Genomic DNA, 12897 nt, shown 5'->3' on the forward strand with positions numbered 1-12897 from the left:
TTATTACATAATAATAATAAAAATCTATTAATATTATATTTAATAATGCATTTGGGCAGCACTGCTTGTTAAAATAATGAATTTCTGTTTCTCAAATGAGTTAATCTATATTTATTATCGTAATTATATATTTTGTAATTACTATTGAACAGATTGTTTCCTTATGAAAACTTAGTGCAGTTATGTGAATTATATAAAAAAATAACACAAATTAATTATCAAACTTAAATTTCTCTCTTCTTCTTTAAATCTAATTAATTTTTAAATTAAATTAATTTAATTTATTTCACAGCCACAGAGACGTGGGAGAGACTGACATTAGAAGGTATTTTACCTCAGCCCAGGTCAGAGAGTGTAGCATTGATGATTCCAGACCTTCTCTTGCAAGATAACAGCTGTGTGAGTAAAAAATCGCCCAAACGAACTAGGTCTGGAGGGTCCGTAGACAGACAAAACCACCGCAATAACTCACGACCAAATACTGCTGCCACATCTAATTTAAGCATTCTCAAAGAAATCTCAAAAATCTCTCAGCTTAACTTGACACGTCTCAGCCAGTCGGGAAAGTGCAGTTATTCAGTATTAAGTAGTACCGAAAGTATATCAGAAACATCGCTGTGTGGTGAGATGGTCAAGTCTCAGAGTGCCAATATAATTGCGAAAGCACTCACCTCTCCTAGCTGTAACACACCTACTGCACTTCCTCGTGATCCTATCTCTGTGCCAAACTTTGCATCACTTACCAGCTCCTTAACACCTATCGAAGTCACCAAGCTAGTATATCTTGATGATGAAGAAGCTCCGACAGCAACAAAACAGGACTTCTTATCTCTTCATCAGCAGCTACAGCCGAAAAAGAAAGGTTTTCCAAAGTCTGCATCAGTTCGCTTTGGAAATCCTCTCACAACACCTGAAGAAATATCAGAAACATCAGATTATGCGAGTATAGAAACTATGAACCGTATCTGCTCTAGTTATAATTCAGAAAAAAATAAAAAGGACAAAGACGGCCCATATAGTTTCTCTAACCCTAACTACATGGGCCCTGATATAAAAGATATCCTGACGCAAAGGGAATACTCATCTCTTAGCAGCCCTCCAGATAGTCTCTTGGATGATACTTTTGGGAGAAGTTCAAGCAAGCATGAGATGATAGAGATGAAGCCGATTCCCCCTAAAAGCCTTTCTCTTGCCCTCAATCCTTACAATCCACAAGCCACTCCTACTTATAAAAAAGGTAGGGCCTATAGCGCCTCTAGGGTTGACCGAGACATTGCTTCCTTTTCTGTTTTTGTAATTGGTGGGAAAGAGAGGGGCCAGGTTACTGTTTTTAAAAGGCCACTTTCTGTATGGAAGTTGCAACTAACACCCTCAATTTTTTAATTTTTTTGGAATTTAAAATTTATATTGGCTGTTATCAAAAATACATGTTCTGTACTGGCTATAGTTGGTTTTACAGTTAGTACAATCCAAGTTTTTTTTTTATATATCAAAAAATGTTTTGTATTGAAACAGTTTACTAATAGATCAGCCAATGTATTTAACTAGTGCAATAAAAGGAGAAATTATCTTATTTCTGTATGTTAGCTAAAAAATGTTTTATTATATTTCTGGTGAGTTAACAGAATAATAAAATGAATATTAAAAGATAATAAGTTTGCAAGAAGATATTTTTAGACTAAATTAAAAAATTCAGTTACTTCTTTGAATTGAAAATATTTACTTTTAAATTTCTTTAAATATTTAGTTAAAGTACTGTAAAGTTTTCTATTCCATGTTTTTATATTTTGAAGATAAATATTTATAGTTAATTTGTTTTTAATAAAATACTCTAACTAATAATAACCAAATATTTTTTCCATCTATATTAAAAATTTCCTTTTTTTTATTAAGTTACTGATAAGAAATTTTATATGTCAGTAGCAAAATTAATTTTTATTTTATAAAGTCATTTTTAATACTGATAGGAATATAAAGCACCACAGCTTCAGTCAGACATCTAGAATTGTAAGTAAATTTTATGTGAAATTTACTTGTTTTATATGAAAACTAGTTGAGTTATTTCCAGCGACATTATATTCATTAAGTTCAAGTTTTTTGTTAAGAAATGTTGGCTCAGAAATATTTTCACATGGTTTCTGTGTTCTATAAAAAAAAACACATTTTTTTCTGTTCCTAATGATCAGTTTTTTTATTGTTTAGCACCTAGTTCTTAATATGTTGGAAAATCATTATCTCATTTTCTTTTATAACTTAATAAGGTTATAAAATTTAATTCTATCTTTTTAAACTTCAAATTTCATATTTTTTTTTTGCTATCTCTTTCTTAAAATATTTTCAGTTCAAATATATTTATTACTGAAACATTTTTCAATCATTACTATTTATTTTATAATATATGGCACTGCTGCAAAACATTATTTTAATTATTGCTTCATCCAGCTTTGCCATCAGTTATCTATTTGTCAAATACAATATTTATAATACTCTTCCTTAATTTCTTCATTTTATTCCAGATTTAGTAATATTTACTAATAAATTTTATTATTTCATGTCTAGCAAATAATTTTTAGTGATTATGTTCACATATTATGCTGTGTAGTAGTATAATTAATCACTAAGAACTAAAAGAAGTAATAATTTCAAAATGCTCAATCAGGTGAGTTGATTATAATGAAAAATCTGTAATGGTGTAGCATATAATTTTTTATTATTAAGAAATTTTTGCTAAAAATAGAAGCTATTAATTTTAATATCTTTTTAATATTTAAATTTAAATCATACTTAATGAAAGATTATTTTTTATTAGATTTGTAGATTATTATTGAGAGTAAATTTAGTAAATTATCTCTAGTATGTCAAAGTATGTTGGAAGACTAGATTAGGAATGTGACTGATTAAAACAAAAAAAAAGAAAAGTCAATTGTCAATTGAAATAGACTATCATCAGATATCACATTAGCAGATGTATACCTTCATGGAGGAAATATTTTAAGTATGAATAAGGGAACATTTTTTAAGTATCATCTGGAAAATAATAGAGTGAATGGAATTCATTTCCTCCATGAAAGAGAGTATTTTTAATAGAAATAGGAAATGAACAGTTTTGTTCAAGATCTATCAACCATAGAAATTAAAGAGATAAATTGCAATTATTTATTCAATATAAGCTCGGTTTTGATCGAATATTAAGTTTGGAGCAATAAAAAAAAATCAATAATCCTGTGTTTAAAGGTAACGATTTTTAAAAAAATATAAATGAATTAATCCTTTCTTCAGAAACCTAATTGTTAAGCTTGGTTATAGTTAAATTTATAACTTTTTTTTATGATTACAGTAAATTCAATGCTAATATTAAATAATGAGGTGTTAATAGTTGACTGTAGATTTATATGAGAAGATAGTCAGGAGGGGGCTGGGGGGAGCGGTAAGCAAAAATACACAAGTAAATAATTTTTGTTTATTTGTGTATCTTTGCTTACCACATCCCAACTTTCCTCTCCTCATGCTAATTTTAAATAGTAATGTTGCTGAGAAAGAGAGAACAGTGGTGTCATTTCGCTCAGCTTCTACTCTAGTAAAATGTAGCAAAGTGCATCAGAAAAGTGTGGCAATATTTCTTGAAATGGCAATCCCTTCTTAAAATTTTATCAAACTTCTGGATTCCTCTTTAGTTAAGTTTTATTATATTTTTATACTTATTGAAATTCCATCTATAATTCAGATAACATTGATTATTTTTTATACTTCACCAACAAATGAATAAAATTCTGGCAACTATGATTAAGCTTAACGATTAGTCTTCATTTGTATTTTATACTATACTTACAGTCAGAAACTGTTTTATGTCTTGGATTTTTTGTTTTGAAATATTAAATGGAACAAAAAGAAAAATTAACAATTTTTGAGTGACCAAGCTAGTCGTCCAGAACCACTTTCAAAGAAAGTCTGATAGACTTAAATCAGATTGTACCTGTAACATATAGGATTAATTTATTTTGTAAATTTGTATACTATAAAGAGTTTTAGGTATATTGAGAATAATATAATGTAATAAGATTTTTATATCATTTGTACTCATCATTGCAATTAGTACTTTAGAGAGAGAGATTGAAAAACAAAGGTATAAAAATGAGATAGACTTTTTGTAGGAATAGACTATGACTCTTTAGGGTCACTCAAAATGTACTGAATCCATTGAAAAGGTGATTTTATATGGGAAATCATGGATATTAAAAACTTGATTTAACATTTTGCTTTAAAAAAAACGTCTATAATTTAATTTTTATTTTTTTCAATTTAAGAATACAAATGATCTATGAGCTAGTGATATGAATTCTATAACTTCCTATGCTTTAACATAATTATTTCATTGACAAAGTCCTTCTGAAAATTTCTTTTTAATTATTTTTACTTCATCTATTTAAGAAAACTAGTAATAGAAATATAGAAATCAATTTAATATGATTCTATTTTTTAACCATCCCTTACCATTATTAAAATCATTATTGCATCATTAATCTGATTCTAACATAACTTCTTTTAATTTTATGTTTAGTGATATAAAATATTTTTTTAAATTGATTTTTATGAATCTAATGGTTCATATTTAGGTTTATTTAAATTTTAAATGTTACATAATATATCGTTATTTAATTAGGATACTCTTTAATATAGACACTGTTCAATTTCGAATTTTTATATTTATGAATAATTTCAATTAAGGACTAGAACTGACTATTCTATAACAGTTTCAATGAAAATATCCAAAATTCAATCAAAATTGATATTTTTGATGTATTCAATATAACAATTGCAAAAGAAAAAAGTAAAAAATTAAATTAAATTTATGTATTTTTTTCAAAGTGAGAGTGCAGTGGTTCAGCAGAGAACTTGATTTGTAATTCTAAGCCCAGATTCAGAACATTGTAAAAAATGAATTTTCAGCTCCATCTGCCTTGGGTCAACTCAAGGGTTGGGAGGCATTCTTTTTGTGATGTACCAAGTAGACTCTGTAAAGTGGATACCTGACCCTTTAAGTTGTTAACGGTTGAGCCTGAATGTTGATTAATCACTTCCTAATATAAACATTAGTCAAGAGGCAGTAATTCATTACTAAATACTGAACCAAAGATCATTCATAGATTTCAACAGTACAGATTTTTATATTAGTTTTTTTTTTTTTAAGGACCATACTGATAACTGATAGCTAAAATTAAAAAAACTTAATCTGTAAAGAGACTAGGGGATTACAGTCAAAATCCGCATACCTGTCCTAGTTAGAACCGAGACATTGCCGGTTAAGAGGAAAAGTCAGTTAGTTGGGAGTATGTAAAAGAAAAACCTCTAATATTAATTTAACTCATATATTAGGTAAAAATAAAATGCACAAAATAATATGTAGGCCATATATTATTACGTATATATATATTATTTTTTATAAATTCAAAAAAAGATGTAATTTAGAACAATTACAAAAAAGATCTTTAAGTACATGATTTAATTTGTATATAAACAATTTTAAATATTTTAATAGTACTCAAAACTTTTTTTTTTTTTACAAAACTTAAGTGTTTTATTAACACTTTTTCTATTTATTTGTTTTCTTTTTATTCTAATTAGCCCAGAGACTTTTCTAACTGGGTTTCTACTATACTTATAAACTAATTTGGCTAAAATTTTAGGAATGATCTATTTCTATTATTTGAGAAAAATTTTGGTTTGGCCAAAATCAAAATTATTTTCTTTTGGTACCTAACATAGCTGAATTAAAATTGCTACAAATGGTCGCTATTGTCTTTTTAGTTTTCCATACTTACATAATACATTTATGTTTCAATATTTCTAATAAAAATATAATCTCTGTCACTTGAAATGATCAAAAGCCAAAAACTCTAGTCTTTATCAAACTATGCATAACTGTTAGAAATTTAAGACTTCCCTGAGACTATTAGTTATCGAGAGCTGACTTATAATATTTTCCAAAGAGCAGGGGGTAAAAGATATTTAAAAAAAAAAAAAGTATTGAAAATTAAGCATTCTGTCATAAAACTTCTTTTGAAGAACTTGCTTTATCAATAAAACAACCATGTGTCTATCTGCAACTCTCACTTTGAGAACTTCTAGTTTAACTAAATGTTTGTATTCCCATTATTTTAAACTATAAATCTGTGAAATTAATTTTTTACTAAATCTCAGTAATTGAGTAGTACCATTAGAGGCTAAACTGGCTTGTTTCATTAATGGAGATAACGGCCTTGAGTGAATAGATCATTTTTAACCTTTCATTTAAAATATATTATGCTTTCCATTTAAAAAATATTATTTTCACATACTGTAGGTTTTAAATTAAATTTAAAATTTTTAATTCTCTTCTAATTGCCAAAGAATTAAAAAAATCATGTCAGTTTTATCCTATGATAAAAGACATTATAACTGTGATTTTAATTTATAAGTGATTAATTTATCAATTTTTAATCTAAAATGATTACTATTGTATGTAAATGTGTTTATTTTTAATGTTTGTTGTTTAAAGTGTTAGAATGATATACTCTGTGTGTCTATCTTGTATTTACATATATATTAACTCTGATATTATTTGGTCTAAAATTGTTTTCATATTACTCTATTTAATGTATTATGTTTTAATCTACTTTATTTTAATGTTGATTTGTTATTTCTTTGTCACCTTATGATTATTTATTTATAGTGAATTTGATTCTTTATTGTTTGTTATTTTTTAAATAAGTCAATTATGTTATTATTTATTTATATTTATGGTGGACCTTTTTAGGTAATAGGAAGATAATGTAATAATTTTTTTTTTAACTTACAGGGTGTCCCAGTTTAAATGTTCATTTCTCCTAAAATCTACATTTTTTAGGGTTTAAATTTGATTTTTGGTTGGGTTAAAACAATACCATGTAGTATTTTGATGAAGGTATTGTTGATTTTCAAATCTCAAGTTCTTCTCCAGCAGATCTAAATCTGGAATTTTCAATGGAATGGGGTAAATTTTTTAATGATTCTAATAGTGAATCTGATTTTAAGACTATTTTATATTAGGTACCTTTTTGATCCGTTGCGCCCCTAAGGCATAAATCGCCTAAGATTTAAATTAATTGTTTACTGTTTTTGATTTTTTTTTTATGCAAATGATGCAGGAAATTGAAAAACCCAATGAACAAAATTTTTTCAGAATTCTATTACCATTAAGAACCTCTCATCATAATTAAGGTTTCATCATTATAAAAACCATTTTAGTCTCCTCATCCATTCAGGTAAACTCAAATTATGATGGCGGATCTTTTTAGGAAATTGGATTCTTTAACCATTTTTCCCTGTAAATTTTTCCAATTTCCTGCACCATTTACAAAGAAATCGTTAAAAATCATAAAAAAATTAATTTAATTTCTTAGTGATTTTTGCCTTCAGATTGCGTTCGATCAGAAAAGTTCCCAGTATAAATTTATTTTAAACTCTAATATACTTTGAGCAGAATTCATAAAAAAAAAAAAAAAAAAAATGAATAAATATACAATTGCATTGAAAATTCCTAAGTTGGATGAGCTAAAGAAAAACTGGAGAAGACTGAAAATTAATAATACCCTCAAATGATAGACCAAATGCCACAGTAAAAATCATATCAAAATTTCAAAAATTGTAGTGATTAGAGCGAGTGAACATTTTTAGTGGAACACAATATAATACTTTTTTCACTGTATACAATGTGAGTGGATCCTCTTACTCTAGAATATGACACAGTTTTTAGGGAATAGTAGTATCACCGTTTGTACTCTTATTATTTATTTCTTTTATTTTACAAGAATTGTCAAAGATTACATTTTCTAAATAAAGATTATGTCGTTACAGGCACTTATGTGTTACAGATGCTTTTTGAAAATATATGTTGCTTGAATAATTAATTATTTTTCATTGAAATATTTGAAAGAAGTTTTTGTCTAATTTTAGTTATCTCAAGATGAATCTGTAGAAGATCCTAATACCTAAAGTTTATATATATATATATATATTAGTTTATCAAGCTTGACTAATTAAAATTAACTATATAATCAAGTAAGAAAAGATAAGGCAAGTTTTGTTAAATAGCATAAAATTAACCAATCTTCAATTTTTCTTCTAAGCCTCTTTAAATATTTTCTTCTTCTGAGACCTTGAGATTTTTGTTATCTATTTTATTTTTAACTATATTTCAGTGTACTATCAGTTTTGGTAGCCTATACTTTACTAACAAAAGATAGATGGGACAAATTTTTAAGTCAAGAACATACAAAAATGACAGTATTTCAACTAAATTTCTTACACTGTATATCAAGTTTATACTTTTTTTTTATGAAATAAAAAAATGTGTTTTCCTTGTATCCAACATAATTTCCAACAACAAATTTATTTTACATAATTATTTTCTAACATATAAATTTTGGTTCCCTGTGTTGATATGAAATGGGATAATTTCAGAATCTTACAATGATATTATCTTGGTCTATACTAAGAATTTTTTTTAAAAACTTTATTTTTAATTACAATATTTTTTATACATTACTAAAAAGGTCCTATAAAATGTCAGGATGTGTAGCATGTAACCAGAGTAAATTATTATAATATAATTCGTAATTAGATAATCTCAATTGTTACCAGTTTATTGTTTTTCTTTTATTTTTGTAATTTATATAGAAGCCAAATTGTGATAAAAGTTAAATGTATCTATATTAGAAAACATTAATTTTTAGAATTTATGATTTTGAAATATATTTATAGAAACACCAATTATTTTTGTTTTTGATTAATATTATAATTAAGAAAAGCAAGTCATAGAAATTTCCATTAAATTGACTTTTGATGATTTAAATTTAATTATCTCACGATCATTAAACTTTATATCATATAATTTACTTATTTATTTCTTGTTTATGTGTGGTTGTTATGGATATAGAGGCCATTGTTGAGCCTTAAAAAATGTTTTATTTAAATGAAATAAAAAAATTTTTTACTTCCGTAGGAATAAATCATCCGGCCTGTGTAATCCATCCAAATTAAGTTTAATTAATTTTTTCGAATAAATTAATTTAATATTTTTTCTATACTGAGTTATTGTATTTGAAGTGTTACTTTTGGTTTTTGTTTCTCTTATTTTTGGTAAGTAAACATAAGTGCACTGTAATTTTTGTAGTCAGAAAGAAATAATCTTTGTATAATAAAGTTTATGGATGTATGTATTGTTGTTAGAGTGTGTAGAATTTAATGTAGATCTTTATCTTGGAGAAATATATTATTGTTAAGTTATTGAAGTTTTATTCATATTACTCCATTTAATCCAAAAAGCAAAAGTCTTCCAAGTACATATGTATAGCTCCCCCACTTTCATTAGGTTGATACATAAGTACTTACCCAAGGTCAGTGATGTGAAATTTATGGAAGGAGTCATTTTTGAAGCATGTGAGTGTCATGAAAAATTCTTTTGTGGGAGGATAAGTGAAAGTAGGTGGGAGGATAAGTGAAAGTAGTGAATGGAATTTGATGAAATTGACCATTGTTAAAATAATTTGCACATTCTCTGAAAACCAGATTAGCGTTTATAGCTGTAATGTCCCTATAAGGATTTGATTACAGACATACTGGGAGCTAAATTCATTCCTTGACTAGCTGTAACCATCCATGGGCTTCTGTGGCTCAGAGTAATTGAACATAGGAGAAATAAAAATTAAAGCACATGTAATTAATATTCTTTAATTTCACTAAACTTGCGGATATCCACAATTTTTCGTTGTTCCATTAGCTTTGTGTGTATGTGTGTGTATAAATACATATACGATTTATCATGTAAAATCTATTCATATTAGGCAATTTATGTAACCAAATCATAAAAATGAGAATGATTTGGTTACATAAATTGCCTAATATGAATAGATTTTACATGATAACCTCACTTCAGCTTAAATATTAGTTCGATATTAAAAAAATTTAGACCGACAGCTTTCACTGTGCAGTAAAAAAAATTTTGGGAATGAAACAAAGTTGATAATATCCATGTTTAGCTCCTCAAAAACCTCTTAATAGGAATTTTCCCAAAGAATCAAAGAAAAAAAAATTGTTGGTGTGTCTCTGAACCTTCAATTTCTTTCAAAAAATTACTATAACTTCATCATGACCTAACTGATCTACACTAAACTTACAAGTGGTTTAGGGCTCTAAAAATTACACCAAATGTCATAAAACAGACCTAATTAAATAACTTAGAACTGAAAATACCAAATAAATCATTTGAAAATTTTTTCTTTATATGAAACAACTATTTCATCCGTACAAGGGCATTAAGTTTAAATGGTGTTAATATGGGTTGAAAGAGTAGTCATCCAACTTTCCAATTGTTGTAGATACATAGGGTTTGGATAAAATGCAGAGGAGTTATGAATGATTATATGAACAATGAACAGCGGTAGAAAAAAAGAAGCCTCCTAATAAATCACGTTTAAAAATTGTTAATTTCTTTGATAAATGTTATTTAAGGGTTTCAGGTGACAACAAAAACGACTTTGATGATTTTTTTTCCTTTAAAAAAATTGTTACTTGAAGCCTCTTCGGGTTTTTATAATGTTTTGTGATTATAAAATCATTTAATGGAATTAGCAATATTTTTTCCTATTTTTCAGAAAGAAACAAATCCATTGGTGTATAATATCCTTGAAAAAAATGTATACTTTCTGAGTTAAGTGTAAGGGGTGACAATTTTCAAATCTGAATGTTATGTTAAGGCGGTAACAATTTTCAAATCTGAGAGTTATGCTAAGGTGATGATGATTTTGAAAAATGAGGGCATTACTTTTTTTTCACTTCCTGTATATATACAAAGCTTATCTATCTTTGGTAGTTAGGAAGCAAAAGTTAATTTTGTATTTTTTTCTATCATTTATGATCATGCTACAGTTGATTTATTTTAAATTTTGATATTTTTTTTTTCAAATATTTTACTTTTTTTAAGTTGATAATAAACAGATACATAAGGGAAAATGTCACGGAATCCCTGATTCAAAGCATTAAAGGTTCAGTTCACAGCTGCCTCAGTTATTATTCATTTTGTTCATGGTGAAAATGAAAATTTAATAATGACTCTTCCTCTCAAATTATCAACAGGTCTGCTTATCTGACTAATTCCATACAAAAATACCAGCACTAATACTTGTAAACTGCCTAAGATCGAGGAAGTATAGTAATTATTGTTATGCTATTATTTGGGTTTTAAATATTACACATATTTTACAAGTTTCAAAGGATCTCAAAAATGTTACTATAAAATTATTTAATTCTGTTTTTGTCTTCATTCTCAACTTCTAAAGTTCTTTCATTTTTTTAATTTGCTTTAATTGATACAATTTATTAATTAATTGAAAAATAATTTTGGATAATACTTCTGATAAGATTTTCTGGTAATGTTTCCGATTCCGAATTATAAAAAAACTTTCATAATTCCAATCAACCAAAACCAACTTAAGTTCAGTTGACACACTGAGAAAACATAAAATTCAGTTATAAGATCTGGAAAAAAAAATGAGATGATTTTTTAGTCATTACCTTAAAAAAGATGTTTTTGAATCATTTAAAATAATTTAAACGTTTAATGTGACCCTGAAAAATAAACTAAGCTTGTTTTGGAAATGAAATTTTTGTGCCGATGCCAGATAAAAGTGAAAAATTTATTTTTTATTTAAAAAATAATTCTCAAAAAATCAATGAAATTTTCAAAGTTTGATTTACTACAAAACTTATATAAGAAATTAACAATTATCCCTACATCTGTATTTTTTAAAAAGTGAATTAGAAGATTATAATGGCCAGGGTATAAGTATAGTTCAATCAGAATATGGATAATCCTTGTTTTATCTTTTTATCTCTGTTTAATTCTGTTAATAATTATAATGTAAAAGTTAGTATCAGAATATTTTTTCACTACAGGTCTTTATTTTATTAAGACTATACTGACTCAATGCTTTACAGACATGGTGAGTCTTTTCTCTTATAGCAGTATTTTTTAAGAACTATTTCAGTGACTCTATATTAGTGTACACAGGTAGAGTGAGGTTGCCTGGAGGCTTCATGCTCATCACTCAATTATTCATTAAACTCTTTGATCCTGTGAATATTCTGGCTTCCACTTTAAAAGATAAGATCTTAGCCGACTGAGATACACTAACCATACTGATCAAAGGTTTATTTGAATTCAGGCCTGAAGAACCATACTATATCCAGAAATCAACTCAAATGTCTTGAAGTAAAATTTCCAAGGCATCAATATCCATGCAGGAAGGTTATTTTACAAATGCACTCTTTACATTTTACAGCCGCATTATATGATTTGAAGAGAAAAAGAGTTTACTTTTAAATTAAAATATGCATAAAACTGATATTTTCACATGGAATTAGATTCAACTACTTAAACAACCTTTAAAATGGCTTTTGATTCTACATTATCATGTTATTCACTCTTCCAGTTATTTCTAAATACAGTTTTATTTAAAAAATCTTAATTAGAAGTTCATTCATTAAGTATAGTTAGTAAATTGCTTGATGAGTAATAAAAACTAAAATTTTGGGTTTTTAGAAAAGAAAATTTTTAAAAGTTCTACTATATTTCATTTTTTTCCCCATATATTTAACTCTATAAAATAGTTAGCTACTAAATTTTACAGTAACACATAACAATGAAACAAAAAGTTATAGAGAAATAGGTTATTTTTCCTTCAAATTTTTAACAGATTACTTTCTAATGAATAAAAGCATTTTTGTATAGGCAGCACAATGGAACATATATAATGAATTACTAATCAGTTTTAACAAGCAAGTAATTGGGTTTACATGAATGTTGATAGCAAACCATATGAT

General features: G+C 26.7%; 1 protein-coding gene across 3 annotated transcripts in view; it reads left to right on the top strand.

Annotated features, from left to right (window-relative positions):
- The window catches only part of LOC106678368 (uncharacterized), a 78252-nt gene extending 73777 nt beyond the window's left edge, over positions 1–4475 (top strand). For all 3 annotated transcript variants that reach the window (XM_067051061.1, XM_014416842.2, XM_014416841.2), the window contains exon 7: positions 293–4475. In XM_067051061.1, the coding sequence (XP_066907162.1) occupies positions 293–1383 (1091 nt within the window). In that variant the 3' untranslated portion in view covers positions 1384–4475. The remainder of the gene's footprint in view (positions 1–292) is intronic.
- The last annotated feature ends 8422 nt before the right edge of the window (positions 4476–12897 follow it).

This window comes from Halyomorpha halys, unplaced genomic scaffold, assembly GCF_000696795.3.
Source record: "Halyomorpha halys isolate HHAL.00 unplaced genomic scaffold, Hhal_1.1 Scaffold135.1, whole genome shotgun sequence".
NCBI lineage: Eukaryota > Metazoa > Arthropoda > Insecta > Hemiptera > Pentatomidae > Halyomorpha > Halyomorpha halys.